Below are 27338 nucleotides of genomic sequence, written 5' to 3'. Positions count from 1 at the left end.
AACATACAGCCTGGCACAAGTGTGTTAAAATGTCTTTTAAGAATATGACATTGCCTAACCATTAATGATGTAGTTGGTGATCCACTAAACAGCCATGTAATTGAGTGCTGCTATATTAAAACATTGGGTGATTGGATGGGTTTGTGAAGTTCTGACCCTAAATTGTTTTCAATTATTTTTATATGCTGTGCAGCATAAAACACTCATCATCCATCCTTAGAATTATATCCCTAGGATAAGATGTGAATTTGTAGGACCCTCTATAACCCCCAGAAACGAATGCAGGAATTTTCCAGCATTTATACATTGATAAATTATGTTTATATAGGGTCACATCACATGTAGATAAAAAATAGGTTGCAAAAATTCTTAAGCTTTAGGTTTACAATCAATAAAGTGTTTTTGCTCTACATTATTCAATAAAGGAGAAATGTATTACAAAATGTGCAACAACCAATAAAGCGATAAATGGCATATATTTAGCATGTTGTATAAATCACAAAACTTAAAAAAGCTAAACTATATTCTTCTTTACTAAGCAATCATAGCAAAGCAAAACATCATAATAAAATAGTTCAACAACAACCATGCCAGAGTAAATTAAAACAGCTTACAGATAACTTCACCATGTAATGGTGTACTGTGAAAAAAGTAAGCACACCCTTGGCTTAAGAAGTTTGTATTGCACTCTTTAGCATAAACTACTTGTGGGTTTTTTAGAAAAATTGCCCATCAGTCTCCGACATGAATTTACTGAACTTTTTTGCCTTCTCCTCCATACAAAACTACTTTATTTGCTAAATGTCTGTGGGTTTCTTTTAAATCCTCTGCAACATTTATGGGAATTCAAATAAGGGCTTTGACTAGTCCTGGATCCGCCAGGAGGGTCGTTCGGACGATGGACGACGCCGACTGTACACACGCCAGATTTTCGCCCGATATCTGGCCAATGCCGATTATCGGGCGATACAAATCTGACGTTTGTACACAGCTTTAATGTGTACGAAGGCTATGAAGCAGCAAAGCTATATGATATGATTTTCTCCCTTCATGTCTGCTAGGTTGTCCTGTATCCTGTCTACATTTTCTGTGCTATCACAAGGACTCCACCAAATGCTTAATATAGACTATAGAAATATTCTCCTAAAGGTAAAGGTAATAAGGAGAGGAGGAGGAATTTAGTCATTTAACAAAAGACAGCTGATAACATTTCTTGCCATTGTAGTTCAGAACAAGGCTGTATGTTTTTAGTCCTGAATAGGAATTTAGGAGGTGAATTAGATTTGGGATATCAGTCTGTCCAGTTAGGAAGCATATCTGCTAATGAATCAATTTTACCTGCTTTGGTGCATAAGAAAGCAAAAACAGGTGGACAGGAGGGGCAACAGAAAGCCAATAATGAAAGAAGGAATCATTTTACAAACTATATCACTCATATATCACATTTTGCTGGTGCTCCTATCAATACTGACAGTATCATAAGGGGATACCTGCAGCTTACTCAGATTGTATAGGTAGACCAAATCCTGTAGGACAGGGGTGCCCAACCTACGGCTCGCGGGCCAGATGTGGCCCTCTCCTAATTACTAAGATAATACACGTGGTCCACAGCTTTCTCGGCTGACACCTGAAGGGGGCAAGGAGGAAGGTGGTGAGGCTTTTGTAACACCATCTTCTTCACTGCCCCCTTCAGCTGTCAGCAGAGAAAGCCATGGATTTAGAATGCAAGGAAGGCAGGGTTACAGAAGACTCACTGCCTTCCTCCCCACCTTCCTTGCATTCTAAGTCCACGGCTGTCTATGCGATCCTGTGTTCATATGTGTTTCCATATGAGGACAGGTCATTGAGGCACAGTACCATGTGTCTCAACTGTGTAATGAGCGTTGTCTTGCAGGGGATGGGGGGCTGACACAACAATACTGAAAGGGCATGAGGAGGAAGGCAGTGAGGCTTCTGTAACACCGCCTTCCTCCCTGTCCCCTTCAGCTGTCAGAGGAGAAAGCCGTGGACTTAGAATGGCATCCTGTGCTCAGGAACAGGATCAGAGCTCTGTTTCTGTATGAGGACAAGTCAGTGAGGCATAGTTCTATGTGTCTCATCTTTGTAGTCCTAGTTGTCCTCCACAAGAGAAAGAGCATTACACAGTTGAGACACATGATACTGTGCCTCACTGACCTGTCCCTATTTTAAAACAGAACTCCGATCCTGTGTCCAATGACAGGATTGCATTCTGTGTCCACAGCTTCCTCCAGGGCAGGGCTGGGATTCTCATTAGGAGCTGATTGACTTCCCAGATGTCACTGCAGTACAAATTTGAGGAAGAGCCGCTTCCAGATTTTTATGCAGAAACATCACCAGGAAACTTTACAAATTTACGAAAACAAGGACAGAAAATGATCACGATCTTTGCAAGCACTTACTTGTGTGAACAAACTTTTTCTGTTTTGAAAAGAGCAAAAAACCTGCTTCACGTTACTGCATTACAGACGAACATCTTCATTCTTGATTTGTTATTTGCTTTATTTCGTGCATGCATGGTACAGTAACTCAGCCGCTGAGTTTAATCTCAATGTCAAATGTGGCCTACTGATGAAAAAAATTGGGCACCATAAGAAGGTTTACTGTGTTTCCATCACAGTCTCAAGAGAGTGGAGAAGATATAAAGAGATGGGCACAAAGATAGCTGGACAGGGCAATAACCCAACAGCAGGGTTATGCCAGAGCCCAAAGTTTACACACATGCAGGTTTCTGACCAAACCGTCTGAAACAGACTGCATGCAGGTGACAAGGATGCCATGAACGTTATGCTGTCTGCAACATCATCGGGCATGACCAGTTTGGCAGTGGGTCAATGATGGCCTGGAGAAGCATATCCTTGGAAGACTGCACTGGATTCCACATGCTAGCTAAAGATTCCCTGACTGCTATTAAGTACCAGGATGAAATCCTCATACTCATTGTCAGACCCTATGCTGTTGCAGTGGGACCTGAGTTCCTCTTGTTGAGGGAAAATGCCCAGCCTCATGTGGCCAGGGTATTTAGGCAGTTCCTAGATGATGAAAACATCAATGACATTGATTTTCCTTACATTTCCTATAGCTGATTCTAATGAAGACCCTCTGGGACATCACACATCCAACTCTGCCATGTGGGGCTACAGACTGTCCAGTAAGTCTCTGATGCCATGATTTAGGTCCGTGAGAACACAGGGCACAATCTTCAATCTCATCAGAAACATGCCGAGACAATGCATACAGGGGTGTAGAATGTACACTATTGAGCTAGATTATGACTGATAAAATTCATGCTTTGCATTCAAGTTTGATAATTCTGGGAATTTACTTTTTGACTGTGATTTTGAATCCAGTCTCCACTGGGTTAATGAGTTTGATTCTCAAAAACCATGACCTTATGTCATTTTGTTGTCAACGAATTACAAAATTTACCCAATATCAAAGAAGATTTTCAACTTGAATATTTCAATCATCCAGATCTGACATGTGATTTCAGTGTTCCCTAAAATTTTTTGAGCAGTGTATTTAATGCGTTCCTGGAGAATGAACTTGAATACCCTTAAACAATATGACTAAAGATGTCGTACGACTGAATATAATTCTTATACTTATAGAAGTGGTAAAAGTCTCCTCTAATGATAACATACAGGCCTAGTCTGTAAAGAACTGCAGTGGGTCACCTTAAATCATCATGTTCTAAGAAAAGACAACCCCAGCTTTTTTTTCTTAGGTGAGGATAGTACCCCGGTCAATCTAATTGTCTGTGGCTCAAGTAATAAGAACTTAAATAATAGCCTTACTCCCCTAGTAAGTTTTTTCACTTTTAACTAATAAAAATAACAAGGATAATAAACTAAGTCTTGCACTGTACTATTAATTAATTTTTCCAAATTACAGTAAGTAAACAGTTAACGAGATTTCAATGAGTTCTGAAAATCCAATATTAAAGGTTACTAAACATGCATATACAAGCAATATGAAACCATTTCCAAGCTTGTCAGGTGTTTGAACTCTTGTCCTATTACCCGCCTGTGAAATGACCACACATACTGTCAATAATGATTTCTTAGAAAGAAAGTTTGTTCAGTAAGATAACTCTCAGCGGTATGATTGGAACAGAAACCTTGACAGTCACATGAAACCTGTGTTTTTCCATTGCAACATCCCAGGACATTTAATATGACAGGTTGCCAGGCTTCCTTGAGTTGGCTGTGTGATCACAAGAGAAACATTCACAGCTTTATTAAGAAAAGTAACAGAAAGAGATGGGATTACTTAAAAAGTGCAAAAAACACTCAATAAAATGTAATTAGGTGATGTAATTTCAAGACTAGTCCATTGTTCTGTGTTACTGCAATTTTTACAATTATTATTTTTCTTAAAATAAATCTGATTGCCCCTATTCCTATTTAAAGAATGTTAAATTGGGTAAGGGCTTGTGTAGAGAGGATTAGAATGTGAGTTAGGTAAAAAAAACTTTAGAGAGGCTGTATTAGGCTGGATTAGTGCTATTTTTACTGTGGGCAGACCAATCATTTTACAGAATTGTTCTTTGTCCTGCAACAGGTCATCCTAAGGTACCCACCATTGCTATTTAAATACAAGCCTTTAGCATGAAAATACATACACCAGTGTTTTGGCTTTCTGTGAGTGGTAGAAAGGTAATGTGAAAAAGTTAAAGAATATAGTGGTGAAACCTTGTCATAGGGCTTTTTGAAGAACATAAATGATTAATAGGTTTGTTACTAAATGGGGGCTATCAAACTTGCTGGTGCTCCCCCCCCCCCCCCCAAGGTTGAAATTTTGGTTTGTAAAGAAGGTGAACTTTGAAGAAAATGTATAAGTTTGCAAGTATTTTCAAGAAAGAAAGTTTAAGTTGGAAAGAAAGAGTCTGAAAGCAAATACTCAGCGTGTATGAATAAGTACTCCTTGGTTTTATGGGGGCATTACCTGAGTTAAGTTGTAACACCAGTTACAGTGGAGAACCCCTAACAAATTAAATCCTTTTTTACATATCACCTCCCCAAAGCCATGTGATTGTCTCAAAAAACATTGAGAGCACAGTTGCCTGTGAGGTTAGCATTCTGGCCTTTGCAGAGGATGCTATCTGCAAGGAGTTTGTATGTTCTCCCTGTGTTTGCGTGGGCTTCCTCCAGGCAATCTGGTTTCTTCCCACATGCCAAAAACATGCAGTTAGGGTAGTTGGCTTCCTCCCAAAACTGGTTGTGTTAGTGACATATGATTATGGTATGGACATTAGACTGTGAACCCCTTTCAGGGATGGTTATTGACATGACTATAGACTTTGTAAGGGACTGCGTAATATTTTGGTGCTAAATAAATATAACTTATAGCACAATAAGTGAGCACAATAAGTCAACTGATGACCTGGATCTACCATTTTTCCCAAGTAGAATTCAACAACAGAAGTGTTTTTTAGCTTTACCCAGGTGCATTTCTCCAGTTGTTCTTTAAAGCGAAATACCATGCAAACAGTTTATCACACAACTAAAATAACTATATGTGAGCATTTTTACTTGAGTTCACTTTTTCTGGATCTTAAACTTTTTCTGGACTTAAAACGTGCTGAAACCTTTGCAGCTAGTAATTATTAGTCTCCTACTACAGCCCTTGGAGCTTCAAGATGTAGAGGGGAGACATCACTTCACTATGTACTAAAACTAGATGTGTATGTAATCATTTTCAGTATCAAAATCAATAGTTTTGGGGGGATTTGTTCCACAATTCTGATATTTAGGTGCTGTGAGGAATAAATATTTTAAGCCTCAGCTAAATAAGACATCAAAAGTCATATGGAATTTGATTTTTGTCAAAGCAGGCAAATGATATCTCCTTGATATTGACTATAATATTGCTGTGCACCACAATGTGATTCAATATTGTAAAGAGCACTGCCACCAATAGCCTTATATTGTTCAATGTAGTATAATGCTATGCAGAGGTTGTTTGTTCTCTACTCACTCCTGTGCCCCCAATGCTTCCACCTGTTCTCATCTAATATTTGAAAGAGTATACCTGGTCACTATTTGTTTGATATTTTAATCAAATATAATTTGAATGTGCCCTAATTTTCGGTAGTTTTATGTTAGATGTTTTTGTCAAATTTAGCATCTAATCCATGAAACATTTCTAAAAGCTTATGACCTACTTAAGACGAGAGCAATTTCTGTGCAGATCACTTTATAGTGCAGAGGTGTCCAACTCCAGTCCTCCAGGGCCACATACAGGCCAGGATTTTCATAAAACAAGTCATTTTCTGACAGTTTGTAAACCATTTTTTACTAAATGTACTGCTGAGAAATAATAAAATTGTGTGGGAGTCTTGGCCCTTGGGATTGAAGATCAATTTCCTAGCAATACTGTTCACATACAGGTTCTGATTTATTAAAACTATCCAAGACTAAAGAAGATACACTTTCATCAGTGAAGCTGGGAGATCCAGCAAACCTCGAATTGATTTCCTAAAAGTCATTAGCTATTTGTTAGAAAATGTTTTCAATTCTGGACCAGATCCATTCCAGGTTTCCTGGTCCACCCAGCTTCACTGATAAAAGTGTATCCTCTCCTGCCTTTGATAAATCAGGGCCATAGTTTTGGTATTCATTTTGGGATCCCATTTTTAATGGGTAAGAGACTGAATAAAAACTTAAGCTGAAAGTAATTTGCTGAGGAACTGTGGTTTGATGTTCCCCCATGCGCTTTACTGCCATTGTTGTAGGGAACCAATAAATTACAATATTTGTAATGAAAAACATGTCATCTACCTAACTGTAGACACATATGATACTATTTAATTTCCTAAACCTCTATCACTCCTTTTGTTTTGTAGGCAAATCAATGTCACATTTACTGTCTTGGGAGACAAAAGCACGTTCCAATTTGCTGCTGTTAAGTTAGGGTTTCAGCATAGACAGACATAGAAGCAACAAGCATTGTCATATATTTTACTGTCATTGTAATTCTGCTACTAGATAGTGTTATACTTTAAGGATATACAAAATATAATTATTTCTAGTAGAGTCACATAGTTATAATTTCCTGTCACTTTTTCTGTTTTTAAAACAAGATGGATTAAGCTATGTGTCCAGAACCATCTTCACTGCTAAAAGCTTTCAATTAAAATATTAAATTAGGGATATTCTTGAACAAAAAATGGGTTGTAAAATGTAACTTGAAAATCAGATTACACCATGTGAAGCTAGCTTTATTTAATATATAACAATACCAACATTGGAATACTACAACCTAAGTGTTTCATGCTTTAATACATCTGCGGACTTACCATGGGTACCCATCCAAACAAAAGTGCAACAGGAAAGTGACTGATGCTCAGGGATTGTCTGCAGAAGATGCACTGGGTATGGAAAAATCTATTATAAGTTTATATATAACTATTATAACATCAATAGGCAAAATATGGCCACTTCCTGGTACTGTACAATATTTGTATTGTAACTTGTCTTGTCATTTTCACTTTGAATAAAACAAAAGTAGTCATCAAATAGTACCAATAAAAAATATAGGAAACACATTTGTATCTCAATTTGTCAACATTTATTGACAGCACAATTATCAGCAACAGTTAAGGCAAGAACTGATTTTGCCAATTGTGTGCTTTTAACATATTCAAGTTTTGTCACTGGTAATATATGTAAATAGTGTTGTTTTTAACTACAGACCATTGTATTTAACCAAAGTTGGATCAGAAAGTGAAAATGTATTAGCTATGCATTATATGGTAAAAAAAGTGCACAAGATTTTGATGAAAGGTAGTTGCCTAGCATAAAAGTATATAAGTAGATCTGGAATTCCTATTCCATACTTGATACTTGACATTCCTCATTTTAGTTTTGGTTACTGACACAGTTTACTTGAGCAACCCATGAGCTGCCAGACTGAAGCTTTAAAACAATTTTTTAATACTCCATCAGACTGCAAGCAATTTTTTATTTCCTCCCTGCAATATTATTATTTGTATTGCTCTATTAGCAAACAAATAGGTTATGGTTCTACTTGATGCCCTTAAGCAGATACCTTAAAGGTTTTTGCACCCTTGGAGCTCTAGGTATAGGTAGCACGCCATGTCACTGTTAGGATTTCCCTCTTTTGCACTTGCCTTCTGCTTCATTTGGTAAATTACCCATTAAAATAGAACTGGCTGGTATAATTAGCAACAAAGGTGCCCTAAAAAAATGTATTTTATTAAACCTGTGCTATGGATCGGTTGGCATTTGCTGGCTTGATTACTTTCTGAGTCATTTACATGGAGCAAGCACATAGAAAGTCAGAGTGAAGTAAAAACTCTTATCTACGTGCTTGTCCACATCATTGGCTCAAATAGTACAGAATAATCAGAATGACTGGCAGGCGAGTAGCATTTCACAAAAGGGAGCAAGCTTCTGTATTCTCTTAGTGCAGGTTTCCTTTAAGGGGACAATATGATGAATTCATTTGATGTTATCATATTATAACTTTTTGTTCTTCAGATAACCACTTCTAACTTTATGAACCTGTGACTTTGTGAGGTTTATGTTGATAGAAGCTTTTATGTCATTTTCAGGTTGCCTTTTATAGGTAATGATTAAAAGTACACCTTTTACAATATGCTTTTGTAAAGAATATTTTAGTCATTAGATCTTTAGTTATGGAATTACTTATTCTTTTTCTTTCTTTCTTTCTTTCTTCTTCTTTTTTTCTCCAATATACATGCAAAATGTAAGTAAGGTAACCACAGATTTTTGATAAAAATGGATTAGAAAGCTAATATCAGACAACTAATTATTTGCATCAGCAAACAAATAGCATCTTATAATGGAAATAATTCCAAGGATATACATTAGGGAATGGGGGAATTTGTAAAGAAACTCATATTTTATTCCACTACGTTTGCAATTATTCATTCCACATACAAAGGACTGTATTTAGAGATTGTGCTGTCTTAATAAATAAATGAATGACATTTTTTTGTAAAGGCTCCATTCTATGTTATATCTTACTAACCATATTATGTTATGTAACTTTTTACAGGAAAATAAAACCAGAAAGCACTTCTGGAAATGGTATTCAGCTTGCCAGTCAAACCCTGCAGATAAAAAAGATTGATTTGTTCTTTTTCATCTACAGTATCTTTTGTACAACCAGATCCAATGCTGGAATAAATGACCACATAATGCAATGAGTAAAGAAGCAAATAAAACAAGATAAAAAGCATTTTACCTGGGTGCTTCTCCCTACTATTCTTTTGCCCTGCACATTGTTCTACTTGCCTGAGGGTAAGTATGATTCTACTAAGGTAGAAAGGTAGTAATTAAATGACTATGTATAATAAAATAGATTGATGTCTGTAGGTATTATAGCATTTTGACTGATTTTTAATCTCTATGGCTAAGCGCCAATGAATAGATGGTACAGCCTCTGTCTTAGCTGGTTCATTAATAAATTAGGCCTACCTATCATCTAGCTTCCTTAGAGTGTAACATAGTCATCTGACATCGGAAAAGCCAACGTTTTCCGGCATGACTAAGCCCGAACAGTAGGGAGAACATCTATGTAAAAAAAAAAAGTGGCAGGTGATGAAGCCAGCAAGAATCCAACTAAACTTGAGGCTGGTGGACATGAAACTTGTACTAAAGAAGTAAAAAGCTCTCCATTTTCAAAGTGTTGGCTGCCATGGTGCCACCAATAGCCTCTATTATTTTTTCAGTAAATGTATTTACATCAAATGGTTTGTAGCCAGTTATTTACTTTTTTGCTGACTCCCGTTATTATTTCATTTATTTCTTTAGAGAGGCCACCTGTTGAGATGAGCACAGACAGCCTCAATAGGATAGAGTTTTTTTATATATATGAACAAAAGAAGTAAGAGTTTGCAACAGTGGTTATGCAGTTCCCTGTTGAGCACACCATGTTGATTTGGCGTACATATTTTGGGGAGGGGGGTTAAATTAAATAAAGGTACATAAGTATAGTGATCCATTAAATACTTAGTTGTTGTGATCTTTTCAGGTAGTGAATAATAGATTATACAAGACAATCAACTTAAGTGGTGACTTCATTTGTATACAACCAGTTTGTCACAAAAATGACATACTATTCTAAATATATCTCATAAAGTGCAGGAAGGTTTTTCAGCACTAATAAAAAACATAAAATAAAAGGCAAAAACTGTCTTTTGCACAGCTTATGTTCTTCCAATTAGACGTTTGAGTCTACACACATATAATGTTGGGAACCTTTTTCAAAGCTTTGGTTACAGCCAACAAATTCATTAGGATGACAATATTTAAAATTTAGATGGCACATAGTTTAAAATATATGACATAAAAACAATTCAAGAGCAATCTATTTACACAAAGACTGTCATTTCCTATGTTTAAAAATATATATTTCATATGCTTTATTATATTTTAGTCAAGTACTTCATTAAAAAAATCAATAGCACCACTTTACCACACCCGGTCAGGAATGTAACTGGTAAAAGCAAATCTGCTACATATTCAACGTGCTGTTCAGCACTTGAGTATTTTTTTAAAAAGAAAATAAGAATAGGCATGCACATGTATCAGCATTGGTTGCCCCTAGAATTTGAGTATAACCTGACCTTAACATTTCTGTAATTATTTGAACATAGATGTTTTTTTAGTGAAGGCACAGTTCAGCTCAATCTAAGCCTTTTTGTAAGAAAAGGACTCTTTCAGTGTTTGTTAATCACACAAAAAAGTTTGCCAGGTAGCAAAAAAAAATCTTGTTGGGGATAGTGTGGGGAAAAGTAAAACCCCTGTCAGGTTTCTTTTGATTTCTGTTTCCATAATGGGAAATGTTTCCCTTGCTTGTCTCAGATTTAAATAAATATAACACATATAATCACATTAAGTGATGTTATTTGACCAGTGTTAAATTTCCTTCTATTTACTGTAACACCAGTCACCAGGGGTGACTATTATTATGGGACTATTTGACAAATGGGTACAAGGTTCCTTTTTTTTTTACCTCTCTATGGATAGGCAAACCTTTGGTTAAATATTTTGTAGTAGACAAAGCCTGTCCACCTGGCTGCAGCTTGAAGACACATAGAAGTTAAGCTAATAAAGAAGCAAATGCCTGGAGCAAAGTGAATGTTGGTAAATAATGATTTCACTACCTTTAGTGAAACAACCCCATAAAGTCAATTGAACAACTAAACAAAGCATACTTTTCTTTGGGAGAACATACTGCAGAGCTTTAATAGAACTAAAGTACGGCAAACATTAAACAGCAGCCTAAGGACCATTTGAGACATACGGTTGGCTGCATTGTCCAGCTGCAGGCTCAACTATGATCCTAACCAATGCAAATAAAATTAATGGCAGTGGTTGGGAACCATTTGTGCAATGTTTTTACTTTTATCCATAGATTAGCTGTACTTTTGTAGAGGATTGCATTGCTGTTACAGAAAATTGATTTTGGCAGTGTAGTTGCTTTTCCTCTTCTAGAGTAAGAACCGCATGTATAGGCATTTACCTGAGTTGCAGTTTGCTGGTTCTGGGCACACATTTTTCAAAGCAGCCAATCGTATAACTTTCCACTGAAAGTACTTTATATAAGTACAACTATTCTATAGATATCAGTAAAAACATTGCCCAAACACATGGATATAATGTTTTAAACAATGGTTTGGTTTAAAATTGTGAAAGTAGTCACCTCCCAGACACAAGAGGATTTAACTTTTTAACTCTGATAAAATAACTGATAACTGACTAATAAATACATAAAAAACTAACTCCAATGCTAAATCTATGCAGTAACATCTAATGATCTCCTTTCCCTCTATCATTGTAAAATTTTCTTATGGTTTTGCTTTCGTTAAGTTTTTGGGGCAAATCCTACCAAATATAATGGCAGTCAGGGAAGCACTGTATTTGTATTGATATGAATTATCCAATCAAGGTTTTGAAGTTTACTTTATTATAAATGATATTGTAGCCTGATTTTTAAAACTTTTCAGATGTTTGCATAGGAATAGTTCTATATTTGTGCCAGTGGTATTCCTATTATGTTTTCTTTATTTATATTGTAGACATTTTCTGTACTTTTAATAAATTGCTAAAGAGATGACATATTTTTTAGTTATTCCAAAATCAATAACTGTAATACTTTTAGCATGTAAAAATGGGCAGCTCTTTTCCCATAAACTGAAAGTTCCTCCTCTTCCAGCCACATATGGAACATGGGTCATGATTCAATGGATTGACGTAAATTGACTCTAGGGATCCTTTCTTTCTGACATCTGCTATACAAATTAAGCACAACAAAACTGTTAAATGCTATACAGAAACGTTTCTGGGAGATGACCGAAGTAATCATTTAAATGCTATGACAGGACCCTCTCGAAGAAGGGCTGTTTTCATTTGGTTTGTTATGAATTAGCTATTTCAAACCATTCCTTCCCCTCAGTTCTGATGCTAACAAATATCTTTAAGTGTAAAGAAGGAAATAGGTCTGGACTTTTACTTAGGAAAGGACAGAAGTAACTGCTAGGAAAAAGTCCCTATACATTATGTGGTTTTTTAGAGAAAAAAAACAAATTTATATTCAAATGCATACATTTAATATCCTGGTTTGAAGTGATACTGTAAATGTGCATTTAATTATTTTCACACAAAGCTTTCTCTGTTAGCTACCTTAGCTCAAGAGAAATGGTATATTGACCACTATACTGCTACATTATTTGAATAGAAACACCATAGAGCACAGACATTCACCTTTGGTCTTGTAACATTCAAGGAGAGTTCAGCAGTCAACCCAGTGTACTTTCCAGCTATTATCTGGTCTGGATAACACTAATCCACCCTATAACTGGAGGCAATAAAAATCAAAAACTGACCAAATTAAATAAGACTAATTGTGGCTGTATCTTACTCAAAAATTAATAAAATCCTAAATATAGCCCCTGTGCTAAGTAAGATCCTAATTGCTCTTAAGCCTATCAAATGCTTTTAGAAGAGAAACACAAGTCAATTTTTTCGTGCCCTAGCACGGTGAAGTGACATGAGCTCTGCTCAGGACCTGGATGTCATTGGTGCAGATGTTCCTGCTGTAGGATGCGTAAAATATGTATTAGAAAAGGTTTGATTTGGTTGAAGAATTGCAGCTACCTTAGAGGCCCTTCACACCCGTGGTGTAAAACTATGTGGCTAGCCGCTCCCAGGAGCATGGTATTCATAACCAGGTTCATGAAAATCAACCACAGACAATACATATTATTCCCAGCGTTTAAGGGATGTGAGTGTTTATAACCTTTAAAAAATGATTCATACTCAGATTTACATTGAGCCTACTTACTAGCTTCTACTCAAACACCAAATACAGCAATAAGGCCACAGTATTAGCCTACAGAAAATGTGTTTGCTTTTACCAGTTAGCCTTCGTGACCAGATCATCACACAACACTCACTGCAACATACAGTAGCACCATTGTACTATTTTACATACCTAATTATATATGTGCATTAGTGATATACAGGTTACTACTTTGATTGAACACAAATGTTTACCACTGGACAAATAACTAGCTTTTTACCAAGAAAGATCAGTGACATATGAGCCTAGACAAGTGTTTAACTGTTGTATAATAATATAATCAGAAATTGGTGGAAAAATTTAGCCATTTGTTTTAGTGAAATGTAGGAACCCCAGCCATGCTCAGATAATTGTAGGTGGGATTCTGGAACATTAGGATAGGAAAAATAAATCTTTTCTACTACTTCTAGTATTAAAGCAAAACTGTGCAAATACAGATGGCCTGGCAAACAATGTTATAGGACACTGGATACTAAACAGCCCAGCTAGAGAAGTGCAAATATAAGGAACTCTCAGACAAGTCTGGGTCATGCGTCCAGTACCCACAAAACATTGATTAATTTTAGTGCAATCAAGAAGGCCATTTATTTCTAGACCTCAAAGGGAAACAAGCTATTAAAACAAATGCTTGTGCAGGACATGTTTAACAGGTGAAAGATTACAGAGCACTTGATCAGTTATGTGAGTTGTTATAATTCCGGTTGGAATGTACATCAGCGGCACATTAATTTGCATTGTTCAGAGGATGAATGCCCATTGGTTGAGAGAAGTGATGTCTTTCCCTGTTTGATTGAACTTTTCAGTAATACATCCTGCACATGCCACATTCATTCTTCAAGACTTTGAGCTGCAACAGCATCTACATCCTGAAGCTTCGGCTTCCTGTGTTCCCTCTACTTGCATTCTTCTGATGTACTTCCTGTAATACACATACATGAGAATATGGTTACATAGACTGTTATTAACATGTAATGATGTATGTGTTGAGGTGCAGAACATTTTTATAATAAAACAATAAATAGTCCAAAAAAGTAGAATGAGAACAAGGGGGGACCTTTTGTCTTCTAATGCAGTAGGAATGTGAATGTGTATATTCTTTAGTAGTGTTGGTGTGGGAATTCAGGTTGTCCTTATATTCGACCCGAATATGGCTGTTCGAACTCGGATAGACCCCACCCAAAAAAAAAAAAAGAGATTCGATGGCAATTCGGATAAAAAAAATGTGTAAAAAAAATTAATGTTAAAATATTTTATTGAGTGTTTGTGTTTATTTAATTTTTTTTACAGGTTATCCTAGACATTTGTTATATTTTTCTTTCATCCACTGCCAGAACAATGTAACAAATGTATCATATTACTGTGCTGGAAAGTGTGTTACAGAGTTAGAGATACTTGCAGGGCATCTTCTCAATGATTGCAGCCATGTCTGCAAACATTGAGAAAAGTGTGCGTTCCCCGTGGCACTACAGGTTAATTAACCTGTAGTGCCCCGGGGATCTTAGTGGAACTGCAGAGTTCATCTACAGTTCAGTTCCCACGGTCACATGACTGTGGGAACTTTGTGGTCACAGCTGTGACTGCAGGCGATCCCCATGCACTAGAGGTTGAATGGGGACAAGTTTCCCCGTTCATCACATCTAGTGCCCTGTGTTCTTGGATAGAGAATCTCTATCCAAGAACACATACTACTAGTACAGTGCGGCAACAGCAATCAGGATCGCTGATGCACCCCTGTAGTATGTGTTCCTGGACTTCCTGTGCTTGGATAGAGAAACTCTATCCAAGAACACATACTACTAGTACAGTGCGGCAACAGCAATCAGGATCGCTGATGCACCCCTGTAGTATGTGTTCCTGGACTTCCTGTGCTTGGATAGAGAAACTCTATCCATGAACACATACAACTAGTAAAGGGCTGCAAGAGCAATCTGATTGTTCTTGCAGCCCGTATTAGTCTCTAAAAATAACCTGAATTCTCCCACCATTGACTTCAATAGTGTTGAATATTAATATCTCACTATTCAATCAAATAGCTGTCAAATCAAATAGTGAGATATTCAACCAACACTATTCTTTAGGTCCAAGTACAATGGATAAAATCAGTTTTTTGCCCCTATTGGCAACCCTGCATCCTAAACACAAATAATAGTATCACTCTTGGCTAACTGCATCCAGAACCTGTTGGTTGATGCACACATATATGATAATATTAAACAATATTTCTGTACAGCAAAAACTTTCAAATAGTAAAAAGCTGTTTCGGGCTAGTTAGTCACCCTCAGTAGAGTGTATGAAAACGATGGCTCCTATGGAGCAAGGCGTTGGTGACCAGTGAAATAACCTGGCAGGTAATAGAAAGGTGGGCTTCATAGTGTATTTTATTATGCCTCTTATATATTGAAACTGTGTCAAATTTCCTTTTCTTCAACTCAGCTTGTGGTGAGTTTCTGAGCTCTAAGTACAACACTGAGCTTTCGCAGTGAAGCTACACTGTTTGTCTTCTGCAAAGTCCTGTTAAAAAAGTTAAGATTGAACTGTCTAGTTGAACAGTTACTTTACCCCATTACAAGGCAAGTTTTCTAATCTCCTGCCAACATCAGACATCAGAGGCAAACAAGGCACGTTGAGAAAGAGGCAGTGTGGTAAAAAATTATTTACCCACCCTACACAGTTCAGCTATTTTTGATGATTGGAAGAGTTAGCAAACAGCTTTTTTCTTCTTTCTTTTCACTAAAAATGTCCTAATTCCTTTAAAGAAAAGACGTTCTTGGCTTTGGATGTTTCTAAACACTGATCAAATGATCCCACAAACAGTCTATAGGATCCTCTATCAACGGGTCTGTCAAAATTTTATCTCCTTGAAATATTTGTTCGACTTCCTAACATTAAGATCTATCCATAAGCATCTTTAGTGGCTCATTGCACATTTTTTGCTAATGAATTAATAATTGCACAAAATAAGTAATCCCAATTAAAACCAGAAGGATGTAATTATTGCTAAATGGTGTTGTTAATGTTCACATTGCGTATTATGAAAAGTAATTTATATGCCAAGCAGTTTAGGTTTAAAAGGTCATCGTGGATTAGCTAAATGTACTGCTTGCATGCTATATACCATATTACTTTATATGTATACATACTTTATATGTAACATATTTGTAATTTTTATTTTCCACATGCCATACATCTCTAAAGCAGTTTTATCATTTACGTTCCAGCTAGCACCACCTCAGACAGGTATACTGACCTACTGCCACATTCCTAAGTAAATGTATTTTTCATGGATAAGTACATCAGCTGAGCATAGGTTTAAATGGAGATCACTCTTTCCCAAGACATTTTGGAGTGATTAATCCTCTTTTTTGTTTGTATGTCAGTAGGTATCCCAGCGGTTCATATATATACCCTTTCTATGATGACATAGCGCTGCATACTATTCAATAAATAATTAGTACACTGTTAGTACATCATTGCTTCTATAAGACCTATGCTGAGAGTAATATGGAGGCTGATATCAATCTTAAAATGTTATGGTTCTGATTTTTTTTTGACTTACTACATTTGGAGTCACTTACCTGGAACAAGCATGGTACAAGTAACTTTATAAACACTGATTGGTTTAATTGTTCTAGGTAAATTATTTAGAAAGTATTAGGGCTACTGGATCACCAAAACAACCAGTCAATTATCAGCAAGGGCATTTTCTATACTTCTCTGAGGGCTCTATTGATAAACCAAGGAACCTGACAATCCCTCAAACATTCCCTGGTAGGAATCAATAACGGATAGTTCCTGAGTTAATGACAACCAACATACGGACGACTCCTAGATACGTATAGGGCGTCCCTATTCGCTTGTGTGCAGGATGGAGGCTTGATGGGGAAGGGAGAGGGGGTTTTTGTTAAACACAGCTTAGGTTGTGGGTGATCTCTTCTGCAAGCTTTTGTAACTTTTTAATGACCAAGACAAACTCTGCAGTTGTTTCTTTTTGCATATCAAAGCACAGCTTGCTCCAGAAGTTAATGAATGTCTAGGCTCCATAAAGTTTTTTTTTTCTTGCTTTGTTTGTAATTATCTCACAAGGAGGTTTTTTACAGTAACTGACACCACGCTGCGTAATATTATGTTGTTATGAGACAAACATCTGTCCTAATTGAATTTATTGAAATAATTGTATCTGTTCCAAATTTCATACAAATTCAACTTAAGAACAAAGCTACAGTCCCTATCTCGTATGTAACCTGGGGACTACCTCTACTGGCATTAAGCCTTGAATGTTTGAGGGAATGTCAGATTTCCTGTTTTATAAGTAAAACCCTTATTGTTTTCATTTAGGACCCATTTAGATCATTAGTGTGCATTATTGAGTGTATTTTTGCATATTACCTTACAGTGCAGTAAGGCTGGACATTGATAAAAATCCCAAAATACTTGAACATACTAAAAAAAGAGCAAGCCCATTTGCAATGCATTACAATGTGATATAAAAAGGTGCATTTCACAATCAAAGATTTTAATGAGACCTAAATTATATAAAGTTTTTAAAGTAGGTTTGCAAATAGATCCTTTCACCTTTTTCTTTCTTTCTATGGTCCCCTTCTTTATCTAGGATAAATAAACAAACAAAATAGCAGTATTCTAAAAAAATATCTGTACTATAAAAAATGTTTTTAAAGAATTGTAAAAATCTTAAAATTAAAAAAAGTTTACATATGAGAAGTAACATATTTGGTCACTTATTACATATATCCTTTACATAAAATATTCTCATAGTCTTTAAAGGAAATGTGTAGTGGTGAACACTTTTTTACTATTTGGCCATAACTAAAACAAATTCATTTTTTGCATTCCTTCTTTAAGAATAACGCTATGTCTCCTTATTTCACTCCTCTATTGAAATAATATCATAATTTACAGAACTCATTGGGCATGATTTATTAAAGTTCTCCAAGGCTGGAGAGGATACACTTTCATCAGTGAAGCTGCAAACCCTAGCAAATAGCAAATGACTTTGAAGAAATTAATTCCAGCTTTGCTGGATCACCCACCTTTACAGATAAAAGTGTATCCTCTCCAGCCTTGGAGGGCTTTAATAAATCAGGCCCAAAATATCAAATCAGAGCTATACTTTGAAAAAAACTGAGACATTGCCTGTTCCTTCTGCAATATCGAACCTGCTTGCATTTTTTCCAATTTAGGTTTATTCCTGCTTTGGGCTCACACTTTTCTCAAACCCTACAGGACAGCTATTTCTAGGGGTTTCAACCAAACAAATTGGGCCAGATTTATTAAAGCTATCCAAGGCATTTGTTAGCAAATGTTTTCAATCCTGGACCAGCTCCATTCCAGGTTTTTTTGGATTAAAGGTTCATACATATTTAGATCATGCATATTGTACTTATGGTTACATAGTTAGTCAGGTTGAGGAAAAGGACATAAGTTTATCAAGTTCAACTACTAGGTTAATATCCCACATAAAACTCCATGGATATAGTTGATGTGAGTGATGTGAAGCAACTTTGAAGGACTAGTTGCGCAAATCCAGCAATAGCAAGGAATAAGGAGAAAATTAGTACTTGATACTTTAGTCAACTGAAACCAACGATGACCTTGCTGTTTGGGTAAATTCAAAAGCAGTCTGCAATGGGGCTTTCATGCTGTGTACATATTAGACATTTTTAAAAATGTGATTTCCAGTTTCCTGTTAGATTATAAAAAAGTTTTGCAAAAAGCACTGAATTACTAACAGTCCTAAAAATGTTTGCATTGTTTCTGACCAAACACAGGTGATGCAGCAATGGTAAAGAAAATGTTATGACTTTTAGTTATATCACTGGAATTATTACAGATTTATGCAACCTTTACCTAGGAAAGACCAAACACCTGTCTGAGACCACCTTCACATTGATGCTAAATTACCTTCTGGGCTTTTGGCATGTCAGTGTGACGCTGAGCACGTACAGATCGTGCTGACTTTGCTGGCTTGGCAGGAGCACAGTACATCTCTAGCCTCCTCAGATCACAGCTTTGAAAGCAGCATTCATCCACAATTCCTCTCTGATGAGAACGTCGACTGCTGTATCCATACCCTACTGGCTTGCCTAGTGGAAAACAAACATATAATAAAATTAATAGCATCATCATGAAACTTTCTTGATTAAAGCCAGATCATGTCCTGAGGTTGGAAAAATCATGTTAAATTTAAATTGATATTTAAGTGAGTTATGTAAATGTACTATAGTGATGCATTTAAAAGAATACGTGAAACATTCATTTATTCAACTCACAGTTGTTGGGTGTAAGGCAGCAATAAAATAACAGACTGGGACTCCACTGCTGGAGTATTATACAATTATCTCCTTTTAGTTGTTAAAGCAAAACAAGGAATGTCCTGTATTGAACACTTGCTCCTCCAGCCTATGTATAGAATTTATTTAGTGTCTACAGCATAATTAACTTTGTGGAAACTGCCTGCCTACCACCAGAAATGCCCCTCGGGGGCAGGTCCATGATGCCCTGCACTCACAAAATGCCCTTAGTTTTAATGATCCTGGTTGTCATTCTCAAAAAACTGAAGACATCTATCCTTCAGAGATTAATAATAGTGTGGGACAGGTCAGGAGATAGGGTAAGACAATGCAACCTGAGCTGCTTTTTTTTTTATTTGAAACCCCTGTTGGAGGACTCCGGTTTCAAATTGAAATTTCTCAGATAACAAGAGTAGAAGTCCTCTTGTATTTTCTGATAATTATACTAATATACTAATAATATACCAGTGGGGTATCTTTATCTGGGTGCTCCTTTGCTATCATATGAGCATTTGGCCAGGTGATCTTTAGTGTCTGAGTGTCTATTACCTGGATAGCAAAATGAGTTTGCAAAGAAGTATGAATCACGTAGAAGATAAAACACGACATGTATGATTTTCAAACTATTTCTTTAACTGCTTGCCTAGAGTTTGGCTTTGAGTCCAAATTTCTGTGATCCATTGGCATTACTGGATCATCATTTAAAGCAATAAAATGGCTACATTCTCCGTCATTAAAAGCAGGCTGCTGGAAACTGTGAATAAGGTTTGTTTTTTAACCTGAAAAGTGTTTAAAAAATGTACACATTCTACATCACCAAGAAAGATTCCTTCAATGTGGACAAATTCCAAGAAGATTTGCAATCAGCATTTCATCAAAATCCCAGACAAAACAGTAAGTTTATTACATCAGGTCAGTAACAGGTCATGTTTAAAGAATATCCAAGCTAAAGAATACATGAGTCACTCATTGGCTGGGGTTTTTTTATTCAATGAACAGATGTTCATTTAACACATTTTGTTTAAAAAAGCCTTCCTAGTCCGGAAAGCCTTCCTACTTCCTAAGCCTTTACCGATGAGGAAAAATATGGATGATATGTCGTCAAAGAAATGTCATCATCCAAACTTCTTTATTGGCTGCAAATGGTTACTGGGAAGCTTAAAGTGTAACTAAAACTTACCCATCCACGTTCCCTTGCAGGTCGCCAACATCTTCCTTTTTACTTTTGCTTAGGCATGACATTTGGCCATCTTGATTAGCTGTGCCGGGAAGCCATGATTGCCAGGTTTTCCTCTCAATCAAAGCTGATGCTGTATATGCACAACTCAGCTTTTTTTGTTTTTGCAGAGTGACATCGCCAATGTGGTCTTTGGCTTTGACTTTATCGCCAATAGGGCCTTTGGTTTTAGTATAAAGTATAACATACTTTATAGCATTTCCAATATATTTATATATATATGGGAAATGCTATAAATTATAAAATATATTTATATCTCCAATACAATTCACAAGTAAGGTATATACAGGTATGGGTAGAAAGGCTGACATCCCTGTAGTACAGGCCGGGGCCCATGTTTTCTCTGCTTTGTTCCGACCAGTATCAGAAACACCAGTTCATACAATCACCTCACATATACTGTAAGTCATGATGGTGCTGGTTTTGTACAAACCTCAGGCCTATCGAACCTGTCACAAGGTTAGCAGAAAGAAGTCAGGCTTTTGTGTCTGTCAAATACCAATCCTGATATATTTCTACTGGCTGTGTATGGACTGCCAACAAATCATGGCAAATCAACAAATCAAATAAAAATAAGTCTAAGAACAAAAAGGGAATATCTCCTGAATTGGACTTCACATAAAAAAAGGAAAGGTATGTAGCTAGTCATCTTTTAGAGTGGAACATACAACTACATTTACTTTGTGTCTGTCAAGTCTTATTCCTGATATAATTCTACTTCCTGTATGAAAATATATATGAAATAGTATATGAAAAGAAAGAAATGGGAATTCACATAAACAAAGAACATGTATAAAGCTAGTTGTCCTTTAGAGAAGAACATAAAAGTGCATTTACTTTTTGTCTGTCAAGATCTATTCCTGAGATATATTTACTACCTGGCATTAAATCCAAAAACAGAGAAAGGGCATATCTCAAGAATGGAAACTCACAGAAAACAAAAAAATGTATGTAGTTAGTCATCTTTTGAATTACAACACTTAGGTACAATTACTTTGTGTTTGTTAAGTCTCATTCATGAGATATTTCTTCTTCTTCCATGTAGATTGGCATCAAATCAATAAACAAGAAGTGGGTATATCCCAGGAATTGGAATTCACAGAAAAAAAGAAAAAAAAAAAAAACAATTAACTAATGAAGCTTTCGAGAAGAACATATACCTAACAGATCCAGAATTCAGGTATATTTTAGGATTGTGTTGTTTTTAAAAGCCTTGATGATTTGCCTATGGCATTTTAGGGATTTACCCTTACGTATTAGCGTTTGTGTTTTGTTCTTGACATATGTTGGTGAATGATCTGTGATTCAGTGTTTTAATTGAATCGGATTGTATGGAGCAGTGTAAATTTATTATTGTTATTGTTATTTGTCAGTGTTGATGTTATGTTTGCCACGCAATAGGGTTGATTTAATAAAGGAGTATATATGTTCTACCTAATAAAGTGAATTTTCCCCTTGCAATGGATATTCAGCTTAGATTAGTAAATGTGAAGTGTTACCTCATTCACTAAGCTAAGTGAAATATCTCTTGCAAGGGGAAACTTAATTTCCTAAATGGATAGCCTCATTCTCTCTTGTTCTTTATAAACATTAAATGTTTCTGCATAATACAGTCAATTGTATTTTGCTGCTGGTATATATGCATTAAGGATTTTTAAGGCTCTATACACACCTATCTGTGAATATTTTCACAAGTATTACACAGGTTATATTTATAAATTAGACATTGTTTCAAATGCTTTATAAACTCTAGCAGTTACTTATTCAGTTCATTTTAGTCTGGTAAATACCATTAAAAGCATTTACACTTAACATCCTGTATTCATACCAAAAATCATGTATGCTCACCAATTGTGCTTTTAGGGCTACAGAATCCACCCTTTATCTTTTATAAACACTAGGAGAGGAGTCGGATTCCATATATCTATAATATTTTTGTTACATTGATTCAGAAAGGCAGCTAGGTGTTGTCATGCTAAAGCTGAACCACAAGGTGAAATAAAGGAAACTACCAATTAGGAATGGTTACTTGTAATCCCATATATTTTTGTTTTTATCTTTAGATATGCTTTAAATACTTCTGGTTTGTTTGTAGATGATTATTGTGGGAATCTTGTCTTAAAAAGCTATTTTATACTTTATAATAGCAACAATCCCATATTGTTAAACATTTTCACCTTTTTGATGCAAGCAGGGTGCAGCAAGTGCCAGGCAATATTTAGATGATGAGGAATGCAATGCATCAAACAATTGGATGGTAACCAATGGTAAATATTGCATATCATTCTCTCATCTGTATAAAATGATCTTTGAATTAGGATCTAATTCTCATGGCAGAATGTTTCATAAATACATCTATTTCCATCTCCATCCTGATCTATTTTTGTTGTGGTCCCCATTACTGATTGTATTACCAAAGGCTAATCCTTAAGTACCTATTCACAGATAACTGTAAGGTGTCACTGAGGACAAATCTTTCTGCCAGATAAAAATATTTACTTTATTTAATATTTTCCAAACCTAATTTACAAAATAATTGACCGCACTCTTGGCTAACAATCCACATTTCCAAGCTTGGCAACGTAAATTGAATATCAGCAGCAGGGGAGCAGTGGAGGTGGCAGGGTATAATGTGACATTGGAATTACTTGTTCTGGCATAATTTATGTAACCTTCTCAAAAGAAGAGAATACTCTATGGATTTACATCACATACTACATACTAAAGCATATGATTCTATAGAGTATAACTGCTCCAGAGGGCGAGAGCCTCGCTGGCACAGCACTATTTTCTAGACCAGGTCAGATTCCAGGGTAGAACGTGAGATCAACAGCCAAGAAAATTTTCACTGGCAACAGAAATGCTTTGCATGACAAAATCACTTTTCTAGGAAACTAAATTTTTCAAGGTCTGAGATAAGATAATTAGATAGCATTTTTTTCTGCTTAGTTTACATTTATTTTTTAAACTGTGAGGGTATCACAGTGTCACTGTAAATATTTCAGCTAATAAAGAGCGCATGGCTCTTTAGTACTGAAGTATATTTGTTATGGCCACCAATATTATCAGTTAAAGCTTAAGTTTAATTTGCTTATATTTTTCCTTCCTTGGTTCCTCCAGGTGCTAATTACAGTTGATAAATAAAACATCTCCGTTTTGACTACATACCTATAGACCCATTGATATTATCATGCGGTCTCTGGGGTTCTGCAATAGAGGCAGATCATGGCTGGTGGGATGGGTCGGTGGGATGCTGTATATTGCTTCCTGAAAACATCACAGCACTCAGTCTTCACAATAGCCCTTGGTATGGAGAATTGGACATTCTTATGTAGGCTGTATTAGCATGCAGTTCACTCATAGAAACACCCATATTTGATGTTAAGCCTCTAAAAATAAAAGGACTGATATCCAGTAAATAAAATAGACAGGCAGGCATAGCCGGAAAGGACTAAATGATGCTAGATGTCATCCAGCCAGGAAATTAAATGGAAAAAGTTAAATTACCTTGCAGTAACTACTAATATAAAATGTGATCAGTTTCAGTGCAGAAGAGCCTGTACAAATCTGCAGCACAAGTAATGCCGGAGCTTTAAAGCTTACTTCCACACAAAACTTTTTATAATTTCCAAATAGAATGGGGAAGAGTGGGGATGTTCCAAAATGTCTATTCACATTAAGAAGATAAATTCTGTGGCCCATCAAATAGACAGTAAGTGAGCGGAAAGCTTTTAACAGGCAGCATTATAAACTTTACAAAAGATCTAACACTTCCACATTATGTCCAAATAAAATAAATGACTGGATAGAAATTAGGTTTATAGATAAAGTCGTATGTGATGCAATTTTGGGATTTCAACCTACTTATAAATGGGAATTATTACAATCCTGGCTTTCAAAGCATTTCAACTCTACATGAGTCTACATGACTATGTAAGTAGAGTAATCTGTATTTGTTTTATGAAGAGGTGAGTTCATATCTGATTAGTCTTTTTCCATTGCAGAAAAAAAGCTTTATATTACCAGCAGAATATTGGTAGTACAGTAGAACTGAATAGGCTACATTAAGTCAACATAAGTTCATTGTTCCCTGCACATGCTGCTGTCTGAACAAGATAAAGATATAATGTATTACATTATAAAACAACTCAGACCTACTTGTAAATTTGTACTCTACACCAGGGGTCCCCAACCCCCCAGTCCATGGCCCACTAGTAGGCCGTTGCCGTTTGACAGGTGGGCCGCAAGAGCACGGAGTCCAGCGGTGGTCTGCGGCTTTGGCCAGTGCACCCCCCCAGCGGGGTCAGGAAGAGGACCCCGCTTGAGGGGGGCACACCAGCCAGAGCTGAAGATCTTTAATAAATCAGATCTTGGAGATCTTTAATAAATCAGACCCATTATCTATAGTGATTGACAGGTGGTTAAGGCACAGCACTCTTGAAAGTCTTTCTTGTGTAAGTAAACAATCAACTGCCAAATGCAGCAAATAGTGTCTGAGAATGCGGAATCTATCAAAACAACATTCTTAACTGCATCCTAACCATCTGTCTGTACAAGCTGTAAATTCTGAACACAGAGGGCTTTAAGGTGAGAATGTTTGCACATTGGCAGATTATGGTATGTGATCAGCTACCTGCTGCTGATTTGGAATAAACCACAGGTTAACTTTATGCATTAAGTAAACCAAAATGTTAGTCAATGAAAAACAAACACTTCTTATTGTGAATTTTGACAGCTCTTACTTTTTACAGTTTTGTTCAAAAATTACTAACCACATGAGCAAATTACCTAACTATGACTACTGTTAAACAGGATTTTTAAAGAACAATACATAGAAGCCTATTCCTTACAGAGTGATTAATGAACTTCTATGTAATGTTCTTGTAAACATCCATGCTATTTACTGCCCAGGAATCCAAATGCAAAGTCTTTACTCAAACCTGATGGATCACTCATACTACAAGAAAAATATCGTCTTTAGTTTAGCAATGGTTGGCTCTTTGTGACAATATACAGAGAAAGGTATTTTCTTCTGGAAGGGATTTTAGGAGTGTCTACATTGAAAAATATATTTAGGCTATTTTACTGTTTGACTAAATACTTCCTATAAAGTGGATAAATCATAGTTTGGTTTTCTGCAACAAGGCAGTTTATAACATTAGAAGACAATCTACCACACATGAAAAATGCTACAATGTGCAACTAGTGTATGGATACTAATGTTTTTTTACTGTGGAGCAGCCAGCAAGAGTACCAGTAATCCCATAATAAAAATGGATTTATATACGGGATGCTGTAGCCAGGACAGAAAACAGAAAACTCTCTGCCCCCCCTACCCTGGGGAATGAGTAAATCTTACTTGCAGAAAGACTTTATAAGACGTTGACACCCTAACATATATTTTAATGAAATTAAAAACACAATACCTTTTTTATATACACCTAATTATCTCTCCAGAGGCAATCCTAATATCAGTCATATCATCCAGTAGTCACTGACAGATTCTAGTAATTGTCACTGACAGATTCTACAAATGTAATCAGAGCATGACTCCAGCACTGTATATACCCAGTATATCCCTCATTTTGTGGATAATAGTCAGAATATTATCGTCAGTGATCATTGATCATTGTGATTGACATGCCACACTTACAGGAATACTTCCAAAAGACATTGGAATAACATTTGCTGTTTATAGAAGCATTGGTATGCTAATAAGCATCTTTTTTAAGTAAATCTATTTTTATTTCCATTTCAAAAGGTAAATTCCAACAGTACAGTCATAAGAAAGAACAATATGAAAAAAGAGCAATGTAATAATTTTACAGGAGGGTTGGGTACAGCAACCATATGGACCATCGGGAGGTAAATGCCTCATTGTTGTCATCATCCATGGCTCTTAGTACCTCTAATCCCATGAGGTTGTTGACTCGAGGAACCCATTGAGAAAAGGTAACCGGTCTGTTTCCAGTAAAGTGGGATATCCAGTAAAGAACAGGTATCCATACAATAGTTTTTTTCCTGAGCCGCTAGAGAGATTGGAAGTAGTGAGAGTAGAGCTATCTTGGGCATGGGGAATAAATGCTGATCATATAATTTGGAGCATACAGAAAAGATCTCTTTCCAATAGGGCTGAATACTGGGCAAAAAAAAGAGATATTGAGGTATGTTTCTCTTTCCTTCCCACAGCACCAACATGTGTTGGATTGGTCAGGAAACATATGGCTCAGCAAAACTGGGTCCCTGTACCACCTGATGAGGATTTTGTAGTTCTTTTTCTGTAGGTAACTACTGACTACTTTGACAAGTCTTATGCATCAGAGTAAAGACCTTCTGCCAGTCAATGTTGGAGATGGTTTGACCCAAGTCTCTATGCCATTCTCAGACATATCTAGGCGAGGAATCTACTGTGGCAGCTA

The 27338-nt window shown here is 36.3% G+C and overlaps 1 protein-coding gene across 1 annotated transcript in view; it reads right to left on the bottom strand.

The window, feature by feature from the left end:
- Positions 1-7567: 7567 nt before the first annotated feature.
- The window catches only part of IGF1 (insulin like growth factor 1), a 62791-nt gene continuing 43020 nt past the window's right edge, over positions 7568-27338 (bottom strand). The window contains exons 4-5 of the mRNA XM_072401146.1: positions 19294-19475; positions 7568-14293 (exon numbers count right to left, since the gene is read on the bottom strand). Of these exons, the coding sequence (XP_072257247.1) occupies positions 14234-14293; positions 19294-19475 (242 nt within the window). The 3' untranslated portion in view covers positions 7568-14233. The remainder of the gene's footprint in view (positions 14294-19293; positions 19476-27338) is intronic.

Source organism: Pyxicephalus adspersus, chromosome 2 (genome assembly GCF_032062135.1).
Source record: "Pyxicephalus adspersus chromosome 2, UCB_Pads_2.0, whole genome shotgun sequence".
In the NCBI taxonomy this organism is placed as follows: Eukaryota; Metazoa; Chordata; class Amphibia; order Anura; family Pyxicephalidae; genus Pyxicephalus; species Pyxicephalus adspersus.
The sequence above is the reverse complement of the archived record's forward strand: the minus strand, read 5'-3'. Positions and strand labels throughout refer to the sequence as shown.